Genomic DNA, 23,363 nt, shown 5'->3' on the forward strand with positions numbered 1-23,363 from the left:
CTTCAACACTTGGGCTGCAGGGACCATTAAAAAAGGTTCCTGGGGTTCAGATCCTGGTCCCTGCATTTGAACGGCAAACCATCCTTTGTAAAAATCCCTAGTTCCAGTTAATAAGGTTCCTGTGATGGAAAGACAGGTTTAGATTTGTGGATGTGATGCTTTTATTTTGAGAGATCTGTACAAACATTACAAAATGTCATCAGTGTAGCTTCCTGTTAAAGAAAAGGAAGTGACTTTTGCTCAAGTGTCGTTGACCAAGTCCAAGTTAAGTCGCAAATCCTGAGGCTAACTCAATGTTCTGCTGCTCCACAGCAGAAGTGTGTTTGATAAATAACGTTTCTTAAAAGAAATCGTGACGTGAACCCAGTGACGACTGATTGTCTCCAAACCTTCAAAGTCCTGCTTTGTTCTCATTAGCAGCATCGTCAAACCCGCTTAGCTTGTTTAGCGGCGGCAGCAGCTCGTCTCTGGTTGATTGCTTTGGTGGTGATGCGGAGTTTACGTAGACGCAGTTGGCGCAGCCTGAACTGCAGGTCCTTGGCGAGCTTCCCTTTCTTCGCCAAGACCTCCTTCGCCTTCTGCGCGGGAACCTTAGTGAGGTTGAAGTCGCAGATTGTGGGGTAGTAGTCGTACATGACTTGGCAGGGGCGGGACGAGGGGAAGTAACCCTCTGCGCTGACCGTCACTCTGTACTCGCCGGGATTCAGCAGACGCCAGTAGTCGCCATCGGCAACTGCGAGATAAAGACACGGGAATGTGGAGTTACGGATTGATCATCCAATTTTTGAGAAGAAGACCTCTTAAAAACCACAGTTCCTTAAGGGAATTTCGTCAAATTTTGGTATCAACGTCCAATGTAACCCTTGAAATTCAAGGATCATCTTCAGGCAATTCTTTCAAATTTGGGGCAAAGTCCTTCCCTGATTAGAATTTGACGATGGAAGGTCAAGGTTCAACTGAGGCCACTGTGACAGTACAATACCCAAGAGGCCATCAAAGGTCTGATTTACAAAAGGACCTGAACAACAGGAATGTGGAGTTACGGGTCAGTCATCCAAATTTTGAAGAGAAGACCTCTCCAAGGATGACCTTCAGGAAATCCTTTCAAATTTAGTCGTGGAAGGTCAACTGTCCCCTTCGCCGACTGAGACCATACAATTCATCTCAGCTATGAACTTCCCCCTTGGGTCCAGTCCCATTTCCCAGCCGTCAAAGGTCGGATTTACAAAAGGACCTGAACAACGGGAATATGGAGTTCCAGGGTTGGTCATTAAATTTTTGAGAAGAAGACCTCTCCAAAACAACAGTTCCTTAAGGGAATTTAGTCAAATTTGGTATGAACGTCCACTGGAACCCACAGATGAACAGAACTTGACTCAAAGTCAAATTCAAGGATCACCTTCAGGAAGTCTTTGTAATCTGGGAAAAACGCTCTCTTGAACTTTTGGATATGGATTGAGCCGTACCTGATCGTATGTGATGATCGATGTCCTCCACTTGTATCACAGCGTCTGCGACACCTGCTCCTGTGTCTTTGTCGCGAACCACTCCTTTAATTCCTCTGTGAACCTGTAAGAAGACGTAAGGACGACGTCAACGCAGCGTAAATTAAAACAAACATGACTTTTTTTTAACGTTAAGAGTTTTAAGAAGTTTATCTCTGAACCTGCTCCATGTAGACCAGCAGAGACTCTCTGTTGTTCTCCCACTCGATGGGAAGTTCGCTGGCGTGAGGGAACTTGTCGCATGACAACTCCACCGTCACCTCGAAACAGTTGGTGTGGAGGTAGCTGAAGTCGTTCATACCTGCGAAACCGAAGCAATCGCAATCGCTTTAAAGCACTTTCTGGACGTTTTAAAGCAACATCCGTTGACCCAGACACTGGGTCGGGACCCAAGGCCGGGTTGCTAGTAATTTCCCTGGTTCTTGTTATGAGCTTTAGAAGCCAAATCGCCTTTACTGCTGTAGAGTTTTGTAGCCTTTTTAACCAGGTTTGACTCAGATGGCGACTTAGACGTTGATCAAACGACCAAAATGCCGGTCAAATCAAGACAAATCCATCAAAGATTCCACGGTTCCATAAATTGGTCCCTAAATCTGTCAAGTTCTGAGATATGTTACCCCATTCTTTTTGGATCTAGACTTCCTGCTAACATGGCAGCGTAAACAAACAAATGTCACATGGCGTCCAGAGCTCTATAGTCATTGGTCAAAAACAAATGTTCTTACTTCCTGGTACGTTGTGCCAGTCGGCTCCATTGATGATGTTGTTGTATTTGAGGAAGTCCTTGTTGTGGCAAGGTCTTCTGTCCGGGTTGGACATCACCTGCACACACACACAAAGACACACAAAGACATACATACAGTAACCATGACAACAACATGGTAGGACTATAACAGGAAGTGGAGGAGGAGGAGGAGGAAGGACCTGATTGGTGCTGGCGTACGCCGTCGCCAACCAGCGGAAGAAGCTCTCGTCGGCCGTGGGCGTGTGCTCGCGCGGAGCCCAGTCACGCGTCATGTCGTACGGGTACGTGACCACCAGCTCGCCGCCGTGGAGGTTGGCGCCGAGGACGAACGGGATGTCCTGGATCCAGTTGATGACGGCGCGGGTCTCTGACGCCACCTAATGTTGGAGGTGGAGACGAAGGATTTAATGATTCCAGCTCAGTTTCTAAAGATCTTTTTCGGGTGTTTTAAGTTGGTCTTTCTGACAAACTACAACCCTCTTTTTTTGACTCTTACATCTATGTATTCAGATCATTCATTTTGCGTGAGGGTGTGTCTTACGAAGGCCTCCTCAGACGTGTAGTGCTCAGGGATGGGGAAGTAGTGGTTGATGAGTTTGGAGCGGTCCGTCTCCAGCTCGATGGCCGTCCACATGCCAGAGTTGAGGTCGGCGAAGTTGTGGTTCATGTCGATGCCTTCGTAACTGTAGCGTCCGAAAGCCCAGCCGGCCAGTTCTGAACCCTGAAGGTCAGAGGAAGAGGGGATGAAGATAAAGGAAGGAAGGAAGGGAGCGAGTGCAGTTAGAGGAGGAGATAATTGAAGGTCGCAACCTTCTTGAAGGCCATCTCGTACCCGTCCGGGTTCATGGACGGCAGCAGGTGGATCCGCGTCTCTTTGACCAGGCGGACGACGCGCTGCTCGCCGCGTTTGTATTCCTGACACATGAACTGCATCAGGTTGAGCAGAAGCTCGCGGCCCAGAACCTCGTTCCCGTGCATCCCTGCCACGTAGCGGAACTCTGGTTCTCCTGCAGGGGGCGCCAAAACAAACACAAGGGTTATTATTATTTTACATGAACTACGCTGTCGAATTAAAAGATAAAGTGGAAAACACATTTTTAATGTAGAGTTTTAGGTGGCTAAAATAATGTTTTTCCTTGGTTCCTGGCTTATTAGGCCAGTAGGGGGCAGCACTGACTTTCAGTGCCTCATAAAACATCACTTTTTACACAATTTTTCACGCTACTTATTTTTAAAAATAATATATTGTTATTAAATCACTTATTTTACCTTTTTGATACTTTTTTGTTACAATTATGTCTGTTGTTTTAAACTATTTAACTATCCTTTCAAAATAAACTGTTTGTGAGGAGGTTTTGAGGCTGTAAGTGATTTATAGGAAGAAAACCTCAACATCTTCCTCAGTATTTAAAGGGTTTTTTTAAGCCTGAAATCACTCAAGTAAAACAGAAATGTCATTTTCTGATTATCAGGCTGAGATTTGGACAAATTCTAATGTAACGTTGATGGATTTTATTTTAATAAATGGAGCTGGAAACACGTGAAGATCCTGAACTAGTGTTTGCTGTAGTTTCTCCTTAAAATATGGACATTCCAGCTGTTTATTTATGACTACTTTTCTGATTTGCACTACTCTTTTATGTCTTTTTCTTATACGTTTAAGTACATAATGGAAAATGACAATAAATCTTATTGTAAAAAGGTTAAATATTTTACTTAAGGCCCCAAACAAGGCAAAGAAATGTCTTAAAGAATGTTACTCAAGAGGAAACACACAATAAGGTCTGTGGAAATAGAAGACGCAGAAGAATCGACTGTGGTTTGTTTTTCGACTGTAGAAATGGAAGATAAGTCACAGCTCAGTGAGTGGAACATGAGATGACACACAAAAAGAAATCAGGTCACAGAGTGAAGGGAAAAACTGAGAGTTCTTTAAAGGGATAGTTCTAAATGTGTTAGCACGATGCTGGCACTCAGAACACAAGAAAACAACAATTACAACGACTTAAACATAATAAAATCTACGTTTGCTTAAGTCTACGATAACAAGGTAAATCTGAATAAAGGATTTCAAACGGCAACATCTAAAACGAACACATTTGAACTCAGTGACGGAGGCAGCACAGGATCAAAAACTCCTGTGTAACTACCTTGCAATTTGGAGGGAAATCTCTCAAATGCTGTACGTTTTGGCGGGAAAACTCTCCACTGCTGCGTTATGGCGGGAAAACTTTCTCAAATGCCGTGTGTTTCGGTGAGAAAATTCTCTCCACTACCTTGTGTTTTGGCAGGAAAACGTTCTCTAATACTGTGTGTTTTGGCAGGAAAACTATCTTAAAACTGTCTTAATCTTAAACTAAGATTTACTACTGTGTGTTTTGGCGGGAAAACTCTACGCACTGCCGTGTGTTTTTGGCAGGAAAACTCTCTCCACTCTGCGGTGTCGTGTGTTTTGAGTCGACGAGGCCAAAGAAAACTTTCAGAGTGAATCTGACCTGCACACGTTTACCTTTCACACATTGCTGCACTGTGTCGTTGGCTTCTGGGACACAGTGGACGCCACTGTGGACGTCCAGCCTGCACCTGACCTCCTGACGCCTTTAATCTCTGTCCGTGATTAGACGGGCAGCGTGTCAAGGACACAGTTTGAGGGAAACTTCAGTTTCAGTTGCTCTAAGAGGCAGAAATTTACTCCAATTCATGTTTAGTGAAATAATTTTTTAAAGTATACCTCTATTTATTATTGTGATGTGAACAAATAAAGTTTTTTGAATTGAACTGAACTAAACTGTAATTTAGTCTTTTCAACCCTCATGCGGCCTTAGTGTCAATTTATGCTTTTCCATCTTATATTAATTTATTTATTGACAATATGTTAATATATATGGCCTAAAATATGCCAAGGGTTTTATTTTTTTGTAATAATTTAAATTTAAACTTTTGATAGATCTATAAAACACTGTAAAAGAAATACTAACACTCAGAACCTTAAGGACAAAAATGTACCCATTGAAACTGGTTATAAAATTCATGAATTTATGTTGTTAAGCTTTTATTCTGATGTCCTGGCCTAAAATTTTAAATGTACACCATTCAACATCGTACTCAATTAATGAATAATTGAATAAAAATAACTTATTTAACCGTAGTTTAGTAACTTTTTACTGTGAAAGATTATCATCGCTTAAGTTTTCTTAGCTCGTCTCACCCAGTTCGTGTTTCCCGGGGTTGTCGGAGATCTCCATGGCGTAGAGTTTCAGACCCATGTGGCTTTTCCCGATGCTGTAGATGCGAGTGATGTCGGGACAAGCGTCGTGTACCGACTTCATCAGCTGTGGGTGAAGAGAGAAAGAAAAACAGGTTTGTAAAAGAAGTTTGAATTTAGTATAAATTAGTATACATCGAGGAGGATAAAGCGGTAGATAATGGATGGATGGATAGTAACAGAATTTGTTCTTTAAAGTCAAAATACAACATGAAATAAAGTAAAAATTAAAAAATAAACATGTCTTATTGGTGTAGAATTTGAGTCTATAACCAGAAAAAGAAAACCTTGTGTTTTGGCGGGAAAATTCTCTCCTATGCCGTGCGTTTTGGCGGGAAAACAAAACCTGGGACCCTGAGTATATAAACAGCCCCTAATGAGGCCCTGTGTCACTAGCTTTTTTGCTAATTTAAAAAGAGACAATTAGTGAACCAAGAGACCAAAATATTGTAGTATTTGTGAAATCCTGTTACGTTGAATCTATATTGGTTGGATGTAAGAGGCACCCTCAGGCCCCTAAAGCTCCTTGAAACACCCCTGTGTGTGTGTGTGTGTGTGTGTGTGTGTGTGTGTGTGTGTGTGTGTGTGTGTGTGTGTGTCCCACCTTCTTCATCTCCTTGTAGTTGTGGTGTCTAAAGTCCAGTTTGTCTCTGGACTCTGTCGGCTCCGTCTGCCACGCGTACACATTATGTGGATCTATAGAAAAGACGAAGGTGGTGTGAGTTCGTTGTTAGCGTTAGCATCTAAAAGGACACTTCTTGTAGACGTGTGTGTGTGTGTGTGTGTGTGTGTGTGTGTGTGTGTGTGTGTGTGTGTACCTGGCAGCGTGCAGCCCAGCACCTCTGCTCTCAGGCAGACGGAGCCGTCCGTCCCGTTCTCGTACCAGGTCTGCGGGTTGATGCGGATGTACCGCGCCACGGTGGACGACGCGTTGAACAGGGCGAGGACGGGCGTCTCTGCGTCCTGGTTCCCCACGAACACCTGTGACACATGAGACACAGCACATCTAAATCAAGCTGACCATAATTCTGACATTTACATTAAATCTTATCTTAAATCTAGGGTCAGTAAGTGAGGAAAAGCAGGTAATAGCAGGCTAAACCTCTTGACAACCTTATTGTCAAAGCTCCGCCTCCAAAACTCAAATACCCCGTTCCGACTGGTCAAAAAACACCCATTTAATCCAGAATCTGACTATGAGTGGAGTATTCCTTGCTTTTACAGCTTTGGACTGGACAGTGCTAAATATCATTTATTTCATCAGTTGAATCATGTTAAATGCTCACAGGTGATGAAAATCCTGGGATTTTACCCACTAATTTTAGTGTGAAAGAGGATAAATGTCATCTTATGTTGTGAAAAATGTGAATTTCAAATAAAAACCTTGCTTAAACATAAGATTTACTCATCTCTATGAGGTTATTTCAAGTAAAATATAGTTTGAACAGTGATAAAGAGGAGAACATATTTACTCACCGCCTCTTTGGTTCCGTTCATACATGGTTTCCAGACCAGAGAGTCGTTACTGAACTGCACTTTGTAGCTGTAAACCACGTCCCAGCTGAGAGAGAGAAAAACACACACGACACGTCATTCTATCATCTATCTATAAAGCAAGTGGCGTCTGTGTGTCCGTCGGTGACAGGCATATCTCGCTGACCGTTAGTCAGATTGCCCTAAGACTTTGGATATGGTTTAAGCCAGGGGTCACCAACCTTTTTGAGACAGAGAGCTACCTGAAGGGTAAAGAATAATATGGAGGGCTACCACATTAACATTTTTTTTATTTGTTTACCATTTAAATTATTAATATTATGCATTAAACTGCATACACATTCATTCCAGTGCTTACTCCTAACGATTACCAGTTTTTATAAACAATATCAAAGATATTTTACTGAGCGATCATACGGATACATGCAAGTGAGGTGAAGTGAAGTGAGCCCGTGGGCACCGTATTGGCTGCCTGCGGGCTACCAGGTGCCCGCGGGCACCACGTTGGTGACCCCTGGTTTAAGCATTACCCGATGGTGTGCATCCTTGATTTTTTGGAGGAACAAAAAGTATCTCAGAATGACTTGAAATTTACCATCATAATAGTCGGCATCGCCGTGAACAAGGATCTGTTGAAAATATTTGCAAACCTCTTAAGAATAATTTTAATGAATTTTTGAAATTGAGGAAATGATCCATTTGCCCTGATGCACTTTGACAGTGAGCTGACTTTCTTCTCAAAAACAATAAGTATCTCAGAATGACTTGAAATTCACCATCATAATAGTCGGCATCACCCTGAACAAGGATCCGTTGAAAATATTTGTAAACCTCTTAAGGAATAATTTTAATTAATGTTTGAAATTGAGGAAATTATCCATTTGCCCTGATGCACTTTTGACAGTGAGCTGACTTTCTTCAAAAAAACAAAAAGTATCTCGGAATGACTTGAAATCTACTGTCATAATAGTCGGCATCGCCCTGAACAAGGATCCGTTTAAAATATTTGCAAAGCTCTTAAGGAATAATTTGTATGTATTTTTGAATTTCAGGAAATGATCCATTTGCCCTGATGCACTTTGACAATGTAAATGTAAATGTAAATGTACTTTATTTATACAGCCCTTTACAACAATCTATTCGGTGATCCAAAGTGCTTGACAAGAAATAAATAAATAAAGAGGAAACAAATAAAAGTAATTAAAAACAATAAAAACAATAAAATAGTGCAAAATAAAATAAGATAGAATCAGATAAAAGCTAAGAAGACAACAGATAAAAAGTGTCACCATACTACTCGGTATTAAAAGCCATCCTAAATAAATAGGTTTTTAGCCTTGATTTGAAGAGGCCCAGGTCAGAGATAAGACGCATCTCAACAGGGAGTTTATTCCAGAGCCTGGGAGCAGCAACAGCAAAGGCTCGATCACCCCAGTGTTTATATTTTGACCTAGGCACTTCCAGCAACATTTGGTTGTTTGACCTCAGAGCTCTACCTGGATCACGAACGGTTAAAAGCTCAGATAAATAAGATGGGGCAAGATCATGAAGAGCTTTAAAGGCAAACATTAAAAGTTTAAAATCGATTCTAAAAGAGACTGGAAGCCAATGGAGAGAGTGAAGAACAGGGGTGATGTGCTCTCTTCTATTAGTGTTGGTTAAAAGACCGGCAGCAGTGTTTTGAACAAGTTGAAGGCGACTTAGAGAAGTCTGGGAAATGCCAACATACAGTGCATTGCAGTAGTCTAATCTGGAACTGATTAGCGCATGTATGGCTTTCTCAAGGTCGTGACGGCTTAAAAACGTTTTAACTTTGGCCAGCAGACGCAACTGGAAAAAACTAGTCCTGACAACGTTGCTTATTTGTTTGTCAGACCTCAGATGACTGTCAAAGGTCACTCCCAGATTCCTGATGTTCGGACTGAGTTTTGAGGACAAGGAGCCAAAGCCATCCATCACAGTGTCCCCGAACACAATACATTCCGTTTTCTCGTCGTTTAAATTAAGAAAATTTTGGGCCAACCACTGCTTAATGTCAGCAAGACAGCTAGACAAGGAGGATTGTGCGCTGTTGCTGTTACCCTGGATTTCCACTGGACGCGGAACGGCCGCGGAACGGCCGCGGAACGGCAGCGGCGCTGCTGTTCCGCGTCCAGTGGAAATCCAGGGTTAGGCTTCACTGGCAGGTAGATTTGTAAATCATCTGCATAGCAATGAAAAGATAGGTTGTGCCTAGCTATAATTGACCCAAGTGGCAACATATATAATGAAAAGAGGATGGGGCCAAGAAAAGAACCTTGTGGGACTCCACAGGAGAGAGGAGCACTGGAAGAAGACAGATCACCAACCATAACAGAGAAGGTCCTGCAGGACAGGTACAATGTGAACCACCTTAGTGCAGTGCCGTGGATGCCAACGTAATTATTTAAACGTGACAGGAGGACTGAGTGGTCCACCGTGTCAAAGGCTGCTGTGAGATCAAGTAGCACTAAGACAACAGGGCTCTTGGCATCCACAGACAGCGCAATATCGTTGTGCACCTTTAACAGTGCAGACTCAGTACTGTGACGAGACTTAAAACCAGATTGAAATTTCTCCAGAATAGAGTTGTCTTCCAAAAAGGACTGTAATTGTATAAAAACAACTTTTTCTAAAACCTTGGAGAGAAAGGGCAAATGGGAAACAGGTCTAAAATTAGATAAAACTGAGGGGTCAAGATTAGGCTTTTTAAGAAGAGGCCTGACCACAGCATGTTTAAAAGCAGCTGGGACAGTTCCTAATCTAAGGCAGGAGTTGATAAAAATCAGAAGACTGGGCCCCACAGTGTTAAAAGCGGTACTTTGGCAGGGACAATATCCAATGGGCAATTCGTAGGTTTCAAACATTTCACTACGTCACTGAGAGAGGAGAGAGAAACCACTTCAAACAAAGACAGGTCCTGTCTTAGTGACTTTTTTCAAAAAAACATGAGGCACATTTGCATTGTGTCTAATGAGGTTGCACAGTGTTTGTATTATGTTAGCCCTTATGTTCCTCATCACGCATTACCATAACTGAAAAATCTTCTTCAGCTTCCACTGTAGGAATTCATACTTCCTACGGGCACTGCACTAGTACATTAAATTATTCTACAAAAAGAACTACACACACTTTAACACAAACAGTGAAGTCTCTGAAGCCTTTAAAACAGGTAAATATGATGCTCCACGACCTCTGACCTCCAGTACTGACCTCCAGATGGAGTTGCGTCCCTGCAGGATGACGCCGGTGAAGCGCGTCGGCCGCCGAGCGTCCACCTCCAGCCACTGGTTCTTGTCTCTGTACCGAGCGCACCAGGCTCCGTCGTAGATGTCCCCGTCCTCGATCCCAGACTGAAAGAAAGGAAAGTATAACAGCTCTGTTGTGTGGACACGGTGGAAATGCGGTGTCTTCTGTGTCCCGTGAGCTCACCTGGATGTTGAGGCGTCCGCGGTGAGGACCCAAACCTCTGCGCTTGTGCGACGACGCTTTGAGCTGATCGTCTTTGACTCTGAGCGACTCCAGGCCCAGCGGAGGACATTCTGACACCAGATTTAATCACGATATTGATATTAAAACATGAAGAAAGTCATTAATAAAATAACTGGAGGCAGTTTGATAAGTTTTCTATGGACGGTGGTAGATGATTAGATGAGTATTTTGCAGTCAGACGTTAAACAGAAAGAAAGTGAAAGATTAAATTTATGACATCTAAAGGAATACTTGACAGATTTGAGTATTTTTGATTGTTTTCAAACATGACCCAAATCGCGTAATTTTGAGGACATTTCTTGGAACGAGGCTACAACCTTCACTGCTAATTCCACACGTTTTAGGCACACCCTTAAGGGGGCGGGACTTAATTTCCAGAACGTAAAACACGGTGTCCACCATCTTCGCTAAAAGTCGCAAAAAAATAAAAGTTCTACCTACCGACTACAAAAATGATTTCACATTTTGATGACGTAAATGACCCAGTTTTCAGTGAAAAAATAATAATATTCCTTTTAAAGGATAAGCATGTGAGTTTTGGTGACATCTAGTGGTGAGTCTGCAGATTGCAAGCAGGTAAACGTCCCCCCTCACTCCCAAGTGTTCTACAGTGGAAACATGTCACATGGACAACTTGTTTTGTTATTCCCTCATTGGCAGGACGCTGCTGTGCAGAAGTGTTAGCAGTGTTAGCGATGTTAGCGCTGAGCTTTAGACGCAGCATCGATGAAAGGAACCATGTCCCCGTTTGTCCTCGTGGTCCGGCCAGATCTGGATCTCCAGCTTGGCTTTTCATGTCTGTTGTTGAGGTGCAAACACAGGATTTTCTGCTAAACCAGAGGCAGAAACGCATTTCTTTTTGAGCTACACAGGCCACCGTAGTTCCATTTGTCGGTGTCTGCAGTCTCACCATTAGACCTTTAAATTAGTGCACGTGTGAGAAGCTGAAAGAGATTGAATTTGTCTACTTTTAGCGCACAGGTTTGAATATACAGTATCAGTAAAATGATACTCAAAAATCAGACCTGGGTCATAATTAAGTGTTAAATTAGTAAAGTAAAGTTTATTATATCGACAGAAACACAGACCGTATATGAAGAAATGGACAAACTCTTATTGTGAAGGTTCAGTTTTCCTTTAAAGTGAGACATCATTTACAAATTGGACGTCATAATCTGTGAAAGAAGAGCTGAAACGAGAGATTAAGACCTTTAAATCTATGGGAAAACGTAGACCTTCCATTCAAATTGAGTTGTTTTGAGACCAGGAGAATCGCCCCCTGGTGGCTAATTAGTATATTTTTACTTACATGTTGCATAAATGTCCATTTTCTTTACACAGTCTATGATCAGATATAATAATTTGCCTCTAAATCTCTGACCCGTCGTCTGATTTACATACTGTATATTCTTCACATACGTACGTGCTAGCGTTCCCGTGCCGCCTGATTGGCCGCCACGTTTTTTGAGCTGCGGTTTGGTCTTCTTAACGACCTTTGACTTCTTGGTGATGACTCTGCGTTTTTTGAGGACCACTCTGGGCTTCTTTGCCACTCTCCTGACGGACCTGCTCGCTACGGAGAGGCAAAGTGTTTTTAAGTTAAATATGACTTGTTGTTCCGTCAGAAACCACCAGAGGGCACAGTGGAGACACAAATGACAAAAGGCTTAAAAATAGACGGTTTTACAGTTTCATTGTCAATGTTTTTTTTTGTTTTTTCCTCCACTGTTGTTGAAGTTAAAGCTGCAGTACGCCACTACGTCACGGAACATTATTAGCTTGCTGAGCTAATATAGCTTAGCTTTGTCAATTTGAGGGGGTTTTGTCATCATTAAAACAATTATTCCTAAATAATGTGAATATTTTCTGGTTTTCTTTGTTCTATATAACAAAAGAAACAATAATTAAAAAGGAATAATTTCAGTTTGTGGACAAAAAAAGGTTTTCTTACTATTTCTACACGTTAGCGCATGACGCGTTTCATGACGACTGTCCGGAAAAAGACGCGCATGACGCCGTGTTTACGTGACTCCCGATTGTTAAAATGAGTCTCTAAAGTAACGCTAAACTTTAAAAACAGAGGCACACATACGCAGTACACAGGTACGCTGGTTATTTGCAGCGCTGCTCTTTTCCTTTAATAAACAGACCGCTCCAGTTCCACTGTAGGCTAACGCTAACGGCGCTAATGGAGCTAACTGGTAAACAGTGCCTGGACTCCGGTGTTGCGGCGCATAAACATGACGTCACACGCCTCTTATTTCGGTCAGTCGTCATGGAAACGCGTCATGCGTTAACGTGCGCTAACCTAGCGCCCAGCACCATTAAATATAAGTATTTACATTAACACTGTTTCACAGCTCCAGTGTGAATATACAGTGAAATAAGTTTAGTTTTAGGCAGTAAAAGAGAATGAGGGTCTTCCTGTTTCTGTGGATTTTCTTTCCTTTTTCTTTAAAACAAACATCAGCAGCAGAGCATCTGTTTTCCATCAGTAGAAAAGAGTCAGAGAGCAGAATGTGGAACATCCTCCCCCAAACACTCGGACACCGACTCGCTGACCGCAGACGTGCAAAGACCAACAAAGATCTGTTCACTCTCAGTCTTGAGTCAACATTATTTACAACCAGAACCAGGACCAGAACCAGGACCTGGACCTGGACCTAGACCTGAACCACAATTAACAAGTTAAACAAACCTTTTTCTCCTGAAGTTCAAGTTGTATTTGCTTTTGTTGTGGTTTATTATTGTGGGAAGTTTGACATTTAACACTGAACATTATCATTTTTATAACCACTGTTGGTTTTCTTTATGGGAAAACAAAGAAAACGCATGAAACTAATGTGAAATAAAGTGTATTTGAAGAGATTAATGCAACTTTAAACATCTAATTCATCATTTAACAAGTAAAACAAACATTTACTCCCTAAAATTCAAGTTTTGCTTGCATTTTTTTTTGTTAAGTTTGACATTTAACACTGAAAATTATCACTTTTAAAACCACGATTGGTTTTCTTCATGGTAAAACAAAGAAAACACATGAAACTAATACGCCATAAAGTGTATTTGAAGATATTGATGCTAATTCAAACATCTAAATCAACATTTAACAAGTTAAACCAATATTTTCCCCTTAAAATTTATGTTTTATTATTATGTTTTGGTTGAGTTTGACATTTAACACTTAAAATTATAATTTTTATCACTACTGTTGTTATTTTTTTAATGGGAAAACAAAGAAAACACATGAAACTAATGTGAAATAAAGTCTATGCGAAGAGAGTAATGCTAATTTAAACATCTAATTCATCATTTAACAAGTTAATAATTGTTCTCATAATTCAAGTTGTACTTGTGTTCCTTTCTGTTATTAAGGGACATTTAACACTCATAATTATCATTTAAATTAAAATAAGGTGTATTTGAAGAGATTAATGCAAATTTAAACAGCTAATTTCCCATTTAAAGTAAGATTATTGGACATAAACTTATATTTTGTGGACATAATGATAAAGAAAGGTGTAATGAAGGACTCACCTAACTCCAGAGGACCTTCTTCTTCTTCTTCTTCTTCTTGTTGAGGGCCACGTCTGCTGGTTGTGGTCGTGCTGCTGACTCTGGTCGTTTGTGTTGTTTGAGGATCATCAGTGGAGTTCCTCTCAGTTCCTCCTGCAGAGAGAGAACTCACAGTCGTGGAAACAAAGTCGACGTCTGCAGCCGAGGCGACGAGAACGGATCCACGGTGAAGGAAGAGGATCAGGATCAGAGTGAGGTGAACCACCGCTGCCATGATTCACTGTGAACACACACACACACACACAGAGAAACACCCGGGCTCTCATTCCACCTCTGTGACCTGCTGTTGTCAAGGCGACCGCCGTGTACAACACAGCTTCCTGTCGTTGATTTGGAAAATAAAAGACTCAAAACAGCAAATAGTGTTTTTTTTTAGACACATCATATGACATAGTAGTTGGGAAAATCACATGAAGTATTATTTTCCTTTCACATAAATTACATTAAAAGAGATGAATTAACGTTAATAAGTCAAATTCATATTTTTTAATAACAGAAAGTTAAAAAAAGGAAAGAAAAACACAAGTTTTACATTTCAAAATAAGTCAAACAGAGAAGCAGAACTCATGCAGACAAAGAAAGTTTTCATCTAAGGCCGTCCAATTTATAAGAAAACACTTTTTTTTCATACAGAATGTGATATTGAGGTCAACATGACAGAGCAGGCTTTTATTTTGAAGGTCTTTTGCTGCAGATTTGAACCAACGGTGAAATACCAAAGTTTAATCCAAGGATTAGACTCTGAAAACTGAAAGAAAGGGGTCAAATTTTTAAATAACTGACTCTGCTGAGTCTGAATCTAAAGTATTTCTCAATCCTGATCCTGGTCTGGTTTTAGACTGCTCCACCACACACAGGATTCTGATAAATCTGGATCAGGTAAAGGTTTGTCCCCGAGGACCAGGATTGAGAAAACGAAAACCTAAATCAAGTCCTACAGAGATCATTATTGATGGTAGTACAGTGCCACCTGGTGGCCATGTGTCTTCAATGACACGACATTATATTATAATGCAGTCGTCGTCATTTCAGATTTGAGCAAAAGTTTCCAGAATTTAAAAAAAATATGTAGAATTATATATATAAAAAAAGAATCTCTGTAGAAATGACACAAAGAAAACAACTTTATAAAAACTGAAATGTATATTTTGACAAACGCGCAGGTGTGAATAACTGTTATAATCACTAAAAACACGCGTTTTTCCTGTTCAAACACGTCAAAATATCTCTTTATGATGTTTGAAGAATAAAAAAATTAAAAATAAAAGATTCCGGTCCCCCAAAAAAACATGAACTCACTATTTTAACCAGGTTTTCTTTAAAAAAAAAAAAAAAAAAAACTCAATTAAAAAATATATTTACAGAGAAAATGGAGGTTTGAATAAAGTCTAGTATCTACAATCTTCACTCCAGATGTTTGCCTCCTCCTCCATGGTTTTTGTTCAAGTATCTGAACGTTTAAATCAAAAGTGTGTGTGTTTATTATTTACTCTTTAAAGCTGCGGTAGGCAAAAAAAAACATGCTTCCATGTTTTGTGGAAATCTGAGAGACTTCGACCAATGACAGGACAGTTCAGGAGGAGAGTGTGTGAGCGAGCGCCACCTGTCTGCTGCAATAACAAAGAGAAAACGAGTCTAAAGCAGATTAAAAAAGGGAGATTCTGGAGCTGAAACTTGATACCAAACAGATTTATAAAGATCTCGCCTACCCCAGCTTTAAATCACATGACCACGCCACAGATTTGAGGTTTTTAAGATGCACAAGTCATTTTTATGGTTGTAAACGGAATAAAAAAGGGAATTCTTTTCAGTAAAACTGACACAAAAAGTGAATAATAGTGGAAAAAAAGTTCATGTTTACTGTCAAACAACATTAAGCTGCGTGTTTTCAAAAACACACACTCACTTTTTACATTTATTACACACACACACACACACACACACACACACACACACGACTGATGTGGAAACACGCAGCTGAACGTGTCAAACCTTCAACGTATAAAAGAAAACAAAACAGAAGAACAAAGGAGGAGGTGGAGGAGGTGAAGGAGGAGGTGAAGAGTCCAGAGTGAGGAGAGCAGTATCTGCTCACACACACACACACACACACACACACACATCAAGGCTTCCACAGCTTGAGCAGACCGTCCTCGCTGTAGGTGCTGATGAGGTTCTGGTGAGGGTGGTGAGCGATGCCGATCACGTCCTTCTCGTGGACCTGCAGGGAGAGAACATGTGAGTCTAAACATCTAATCTGGTCCAGAAATGGCTAGTTTTTCCATCATGATATTGCAATAACAGTGTCTGACTGTGGCAATATTTGATTGAATTTCAAAATAAAAGCGCTTTATTTAACATGGAATTACAGAATAAAAAAAAAAGAGTATTTATGATGTAAAAACCTCACTCGCAGTATTCCACTTGAGAAGTCATGGTGAGCAATACTGTTTGATAACAACACTTTAAATCAGGGGTGTCAAACGCGTGGCCCGAGGGCCAGAACTGGTACACCAGAGGGTCCGATCCGGCCCGAGGGATGAATTAGTGATAATTTGGCATAATATTGTTGAAATTGCACTTGTTTTTCTCAAAAAAATTCAGGTTGTTCATCAAGATACTTATGATGCTATTACTTAGGTTTTCTGTGAAAATGTGGCGAGAGAGCACAAGAAAAATAAACCATACTGTTTCTTTTACAGATGTAATCCAGCATGGATTAAAGTGTGATCTGTATACATACACATATATATATACATACACATATATACATATACATACATACACATATATATACACATACATACATATATATACATACACATATATATATATATATATATACACACATATACATATATATACATACACATATACAAACATATACATACACATATATATACATACACATATACAAACATATATATATATACATATATATATATATATATATATATATATATATATATATATATATACACATACACATATACATATACACATATACAAACATATATATACACATATACAAACATATATATACACACACATATACATATATATACATAAATATGCATATATATATACACACACATAAATATATACATATACATACACAATTACATACACATATATACACACATATATATATATGTATATATATATATACATATATACATATCACGTACCGTCAGCGTTCTCTCCAGTTTTCCTGTGACTGTGCTGAAGCAGTAGAGCACAAAGTCTTCTCCCACACAGTAGATCCACTCTCCGCGGGGCGACAGAGTGCAGCACACAAAGTCACCTCCTTCTCTCTTACCGGAGCTGAAACTCCTCACAATCTGTGACACAAACAAACACATTAATCTGAGATTAGATGATCTAACCCAGACGACTGCGACAGTGTCAGCGACAGTGACGTGGACCGACCTGTCCCTGCATGTTCATGATGACCACCGTGTTGGAGCGGTTGCACACCACAAAGTGCTCGGGGTTCTTCGGCAGCAGCAGGACGTTGTTGACCGTGATGTCGGTGCCCGCCGACGTGCCCAGAGGTTTGAAGGTGCTGGAGCACTCGGTCGTCTTCACGTTCCACAGCTGCAAGGATTGAGTTTTTGACAGTGAAGAGGAATCACAATCAGGCTGTTATTGCTCTTTACGCTAATTATGTACAACAAAAAAGTCTAGGTAAACCTCTAGGTTATAAATATAAATAAATACAACTTTAAGACTTAAGTTGTTCAAATATGAGACATGGAATGGAAACTTTAAAGGACAGGGAAGTTGATTGTTTACTTGATTTAATGAATCAAATTGAGTTAGAGCAGTTTTTAGGCCTGTTATTGATTAAAATAAGGTGTTTTCTTTAATAAATAAAACAACCTCCAGGTTGTTAAATGTGAATATTTTCAGGATTTGGTTATTTTCAATTACTTAAATGTAAATAAGTTCTAGTTTCTGTCATTTTTCAGCTTCTTATATGTGAATATTTTCAAGTTTCTGTCATTTTTCAGCTTCTAAACATGAATATTTTCTATCATTTTTCGGCTTCTTAAATGTGAATATTTTCCAGTTTCTGTCATTTTTCAACTTCTTAAATGTGAATATTTTCTAGTTTGTGATTTTCCAGCTTCTTATATGTGAATTTTTTCTAGTTTCTATCATTTTTCAGCCTCTAAATGTGAATATTTTCCAGTTTCTGTCATTTTTCAGCTTCAAAATTTAAATATTTTCCGTCATTTCTCAGCTTCTTAAATGCAAATATTTTCTCGTTTATGTCATCTTTCAGCTTCTAAATGTGAATATTTTCTTGTTTCTGTCATTTTTCAGCTTCTAAATATGAATATTTTCTAGTTTCTGTCATTTTTCAGCTTCTAAACCTGAATATTTTCTAGTTTCTATCATTTTTCAGCTTCTTAAATGTGAATATTTTGCAGTTTCTGTGATTTTTCATGTCTTAAATGTCTTTGTCATTTATATAATATATTTTTAAGAAGGAAAGGGGAAAAATTTGGTTGTAAAAATATAGAATTAGAGATCCATCAGTGCTTCTCTTACCTTAACTGTGCCGTCAGAGGAAGCGCTGATGATGTGGTGACCATCTGGAGTGAACGTGGCCTCGTTGACGAACGACGAGTGACCGCGAAACTCCTTCAGAGACTTCCCCGACTTCAGTCCGTGGACTCTTCATGTGAAACAAAAGAAACAAAAACAATCACAAACATGATCCAAGAAGGAGAAACCAGGACAAGTGAAGGTCACATATGATGATGATTATTTACCGGATGGTCTGGTCGAAGGAGGCGCTGAGGAGTTGACTGCTGTCTTTGCAGAAGCTGACGCACGTTACTCCTTTACTGTGAGCGCGTTCAAATCTCCTCAGACACTGACCACTCTGGATCTTCCACACCTAGAACACACACACACACACACACACGTTTTAATACCAACGTCATCTTTTCTTGTTAATTTATACTGGACTGTATGTTTTTATTGTGTTACAGGAACAGTTTCAGACACTTTACAACTCTTAAAATATAGGAAAAAGAAGATATGTTATATAAGCTCAATAAATATGCATGTAAAGAATAATAAAATGTGAAATAAAATGTCTAAAAGATGTTTAAGAAGATATAAACAGCAATATAAGAAATAATTATTAATTTAAAAGGTCTTAAATCGATTTTCAGCTTCTTAAATGTGAATATTTGTAGTTTTCTTTGCTCCGTATAACAAAGAAACCATTATTACAATAACTTTGGTTTAAAGAAAATCCAGAGATTTAAGAATATCATAACCACAAGGTTTGGGAAACAACATTTTCCCAAACCAAAAACGACGTTTTTCTGGACCAAACAACTAATTAATTAATTGAGAAAATAATCAGCAGATGAATCGTTTATGAAAATAATCATTAGCAACAAAAGACAAACATTTAAAAGGTTCAAATGTGCATTTTGTGAAAATTTTGAGTCACGTAACAAAGAGTGCAGAGGTTTTTTGTTATGTGAGAGAGAGCAGATGTAAAAGAAAACACTGAAAATTTGCCACAAAATCAAATTTAAACTATTATTCACGTGTTTAATTAAGAATTTAATGGCTAATTTCAGGATGTAATCCAACGACATAAAGAGTTAAAGTGAATTAAAGTGAAGTTTTGTCGCCTACCTTGATTTTCCCATCCTGCGCTCCAGTGGCCAACATCTCCGTGTCCCGACTGAAGCCCATACACAACACGGCGTCGTCCATCATCATGAAGTTATCCTGAGCCTGGTACTTCAGATCCTGTCGGGTTTCACAGTTCCATTTAAACCACAGACGGGTCACCGGTTTAACATGAAGCCACGCGGTCGCATCATCCGGGTTCGTTTACCTTTCTGATTTTGCCTGTGGTGAAGTTCCAGACCTCGATGAATCCGTCCACGGAGCCGGTGACCAGGTACTGACCGTCGGGAGAGAACCGCGAACACTCGACGTGAGATTTCTGTCCAAACTGTGGACAGGTGAGAGAAAAATAATCCAGATTACAACATGTTTAAAGACACAAACGTGACAATAACTCTCAGAAAAGTGCCGTTACCTTGATGTGTCTGCTGAGCTGCGTGGGGAATCGCTCCTCCTCCACGTCTTTGACGGCAGCTTTACCTCTGAACAAATCGATGGTCATGCCAGGAGGCAGGAGACCCTGGTGCTGCTGCCACTTCAGGGACTTTTGAGGGACACAAAACATAATTAGCATCTTAGCCGTGTGCTAACACAACATGGCTCACATTCACAGGTGCACTCACCTGTCCCAGCAGAGCCAAGAGACGAGAGGGAGGCACCACACTGACTTCACCCGCCAGAGCCTGAGCGATGGCCGCTCTGCGCTTCTCTTTACTGCTGCCGTCTGGGTACGCCTACACGCACCGAGATACAAACAATAACATTTGACTTTTTCAAACCACGAGTCCAAGCTAGCTGTTGGGGCTTCGATTACGAACTTAAGGCAAAAATAAAAGCACCATCTATTACCAGTTTTTAATGCAAACTGCAAGATAACTTAAATATTCTACAAAATCTAAGGTTAGAGAACCACAAATAACATTTGATAATGATATTACAGCTACTAGATAGTTTGAAAAAAATATAATATTTATGTTATTCATGTATTTTTATTCACCCTAGACACTGAAAATACCGTGACAGGTGTCAGTTTTTACGTAATCGTGTCTGTAGAATCTTAATATCACTATAAAAGGATATTTTTCTGCCTATTTTTACTTGGAACTGCACATAACATTAACACTAGAGCTGAAACGATTAATCAAGCTAAAAATTAGCTTCTTAAATGTATTTTCTTGGTTTCTTTGCTCCAGATAACAAAGAAATCATTAAAACTGAATAATTTTGGTTTGTGAAAAAAACAAGACTTTCGAGAACATCATAATTACCAGCTTTGACAAACACTGATCAACGTGTTTAGAGAAAATGATCGACAGATTAATCGATTACGAAAATAATCGTTAGTTGCAGCTCTACATAACATCAATAGTCAAAAATCTAAATACACCCGACATGAAGAGTAAACTCTCTATTATATTAACTTGAGTGCAAAAATGTCCACTGTTAAGCAGGTGTAATACTTTTTAATTGAATTTAATTCACATTTGTATTCATTTCTGTCAATTTCATCTGTGTTGTCTCTTTAATTGTCTTATTTAACCGTGCCTATCGCTCCATATATGACCCAACACTGAAGGTTGGCTGAACCAACCTGTTTTTGTGTGTCTGGTTTGGACTCACCTCTCTGGGATCGAAGTACGAGCGAGCCAGCAGGTTCTCCAGGTGGATGTATCTCTCTGGTTGCGTTTGTTTCAGCATAATCATGGGGTCGGTTTGCCTGAGGAGTGAACGAGCCGCTCCCAGCTCTCTCAGCTCGATCAACTCCAACACAACCTGGTCAGAAAACATCGATTAGATCGTGGCGACATCAAAGTAAGTGCTGGTTATGACTCCAGGTCGTCAGACGACAGTTTTTAGAAGCACTCACCTGTTCATAAAGGTCAATCAGGGTCTTGTCGGGCAGCTTGAGCGACTGGATGGCTTGCAGGACTGTGTCCCAGTGTCCACTGTTGATGTCTGCCACAAAGCTCTCGATACTGTCCACAGTGTTCAGAGACACGGTGGTCTCCTCCTGCAGCGTGGCCAGAGTCCGGTGCAGACTGTTTTCCTTCAGGTACTGCATGATCAGACGGATCACGCTGCGGAAAACACAATAAATAATTTATCCTGTGGCTAGTGAAAAATATCTTCTGTAATTGTTCACTGGAAAAAAGCTTTAAGAGCTAAAGTAAATAGGAAACTTTTAACTAGAAAACAAGTAATTTTACTGTCATAACTTTCTTACTGTATAATTTTCGTATTTCACTTTTATTGTAATTGTTATTTCTCAACAAAAACGATTAATGAAAAACATACTGCATGCAAATATGTGTTAATACAGAAATACACACGAGCATGAATGTCATATCGATAGTGTATTTTCTTCCATTATTGTTATAGGTTTATGGTTTATTGATAGACCACTGTATACAGCACAGCTCAAAAGAGCATTTTAAACGCAAATAAATAAGTCACTCAAATGAATGAATGACGTATTAAGTGTAAAACATGTATCTTCTCGGACAGAGCAGCGTCCTCAGCAAGTGCTACTTTAGCTAATATCGCTAACTTTTATTTCCACTCCACTTTCTCTTATTTCTTAATAAAATGTATTAAAGTACAAAACAGAAGCGACAGAGAATATAACTCGTTGTTCAACCCGAAGACTCTTTACACATTAACGCAATAACACCATTAAAAGGAATGCAACATCCACACGGAGCTAACCGGGAGTTAGCATAGCTTAGCTTAAAGCGCTAACGGGTGAGGTAGGCCACGTTGGCAGAAAACGTGATTAAAAGCGGACTTTTTAACAATAAAGTTGATGAGGAAAAGATGCCGATTTAACGCGGGTGCATTGGGATACTTACTCTGCGGATTCCACCTCCAGAGACATGATTATTTACGTTTAAATCGCAGTCAGAAGACAGTTTGCAGAAAATTACAGAGGATACGGCAGCAGGCAGCAAGTAAGACACACACACGCAAACACGGAAGTGACAGGAAGAGCCGAGGGTTTTCAGAATAAAAGCTTCGATCCGTTAATGTGAAGGTGGAATATTATTTTATTATACAAACATGTTTATGTCATGCATTTCAAATAGTTATTTTATCTAAAATCACCATTTTATTTTCAAATAACTATAAATACAAAAAAAACATATATAAAACAATATATATAATCTATGTGAAATGAGTTCTTAAATTCTTGAGAGGAAAGCCCCAGTTATTGTTTTTACTTTTAAAAAATTATTAACTTTTCTGCTGTTTCCCTTCTGTGGGAAATTGGTCAACGTTAGATCAAAGGTAAACAAGATAAAAGCAGCCATTACTCAGCATGACTCTGCATTCCCAAAAGCATTCCCATTCTCCCAAAAAAAATGCAAATGCTATTTTTTTTAAATTGTGTTTGTTGTATTAAAATTCACAGAATGCAGAACACTGAGTCAAATGTAGGTCAGTGTTTGCCAAAAACCTCAAAATGAAAACTGCTATTGTTGTTGTTGTTTTTTTGCCACAAAACAAAGATAGTGTCAACAGTGGAAGCAAAGAAATACGATAATAAGATAAGATTTTAGGTCGTTAAAGCAAAAAAGACATGTCAAAAACATAATAAATAAGAAAC

At 39.6% G+C, this 23,363-nt stretch overlaps 2 protein-coding genes across 2 annotated transcripts; both read right to left on the reverse strand.

Moving 5' to 3' along the window:
* Positions 1 to 425: 425 nt before the first annotated feature.
* Positions 426 to 14,309, reverse strand: LOC310928728 (putative carboxypeptidase X1; the record flags this gene model as incomplete). The annotated part of the gene is made up of 14 exons (XM_083891368.1): positions 426 to 733; positions 1,467 to 1,569; positions 1,667 to 1,806; positions 2,231 to 2,327; positions 2,430 to 2,627; positions 2,792 to 2,971; positions 3,061 to 3,257; positions 5,459 to 5,582; positions 6,120 to 6,211; positions 6,334 to 6,496; positions 6,992 to 7,076; positions 10,241 to 10,380; positions 10,460 to 10,569; positions 14,057 to 14,309. 14 exons carry the CDS (start codon positions 14,307 to 14,309, stop codon positions 426 to 428), a joined length of 2,190 nt encoding a protein of 729 aa, XP_083747494.1.
* Positions 14,310 to 15,942: 1,633 nt separating this feature from the next.
* Positions 15,943 to 22,712, reverse strand: LOC310928117 (WD40 repeat-containing protein SMU1). Its single transcript, XM_083890604.1, has 12 exons — positions 22,609 to 22,712; positions 21,627 to 21,837; positions 21,380 to 21,532; positions 20,383 to 20,493; positions 20,175 to 20,303; positions 19,968 to 20,087; positions 19,763 to 19,879; positions 18,877 to 19,004; positions 18,653 to 18,779; positions 17,525 to 17,692; positions 17,284 to 17,436; positions 15,943 to 16,316 (listed from the first exon to the last, which is right to left on the reverse strand). Exons 1-12 carry the CDS (start codon positions 22,632 to 22,634, stop codon positions 16,218 to 16,220), a joined length of 1,542 nt encoding a protein of 513 aa, XP_083746730.1. The 5' UTR covers positions 22,635 to 22,712; the 3' UTR covers positions 15,943 to 16,217.
* Between the last annotated feature and the right edge of the window lie 651 nt (positions 22,713 to 23,363).

The sequence above is a fragment of the Microchirus variegatus genome (assembly GCF_963457635.1).
Source record: "Microchirus variegatus genome assembly, chromosome: 6".
NCBI lineage: Eukaryota > Metazoa > Chordata > Actinopteri > Pleuronectiformes > Soleidae > Microchirus > Microchirus variegatus.

Coding starts and splice junctions, on each gene's coding strand:
- LOC310928117 (XM_083890604.1), bottom strand. CDS start 22,634: ATGTCTCTGGAGGTGGAATCCGCAGA. Junction 20,088..20,174: donor AGCTCAGCAGACACATCAAG/GTAACGGCACTT, acceptor ACCTGTCCACAG/TTTGGACAGAAATCTCACGT. Junction 17,693..18,652: donor CCTCTGACGGCACAGTTAAG/GTAAGAGAAGCA, acceptor CAATCCTTGCAG/CTGTGGAACGTGAAGACGAC.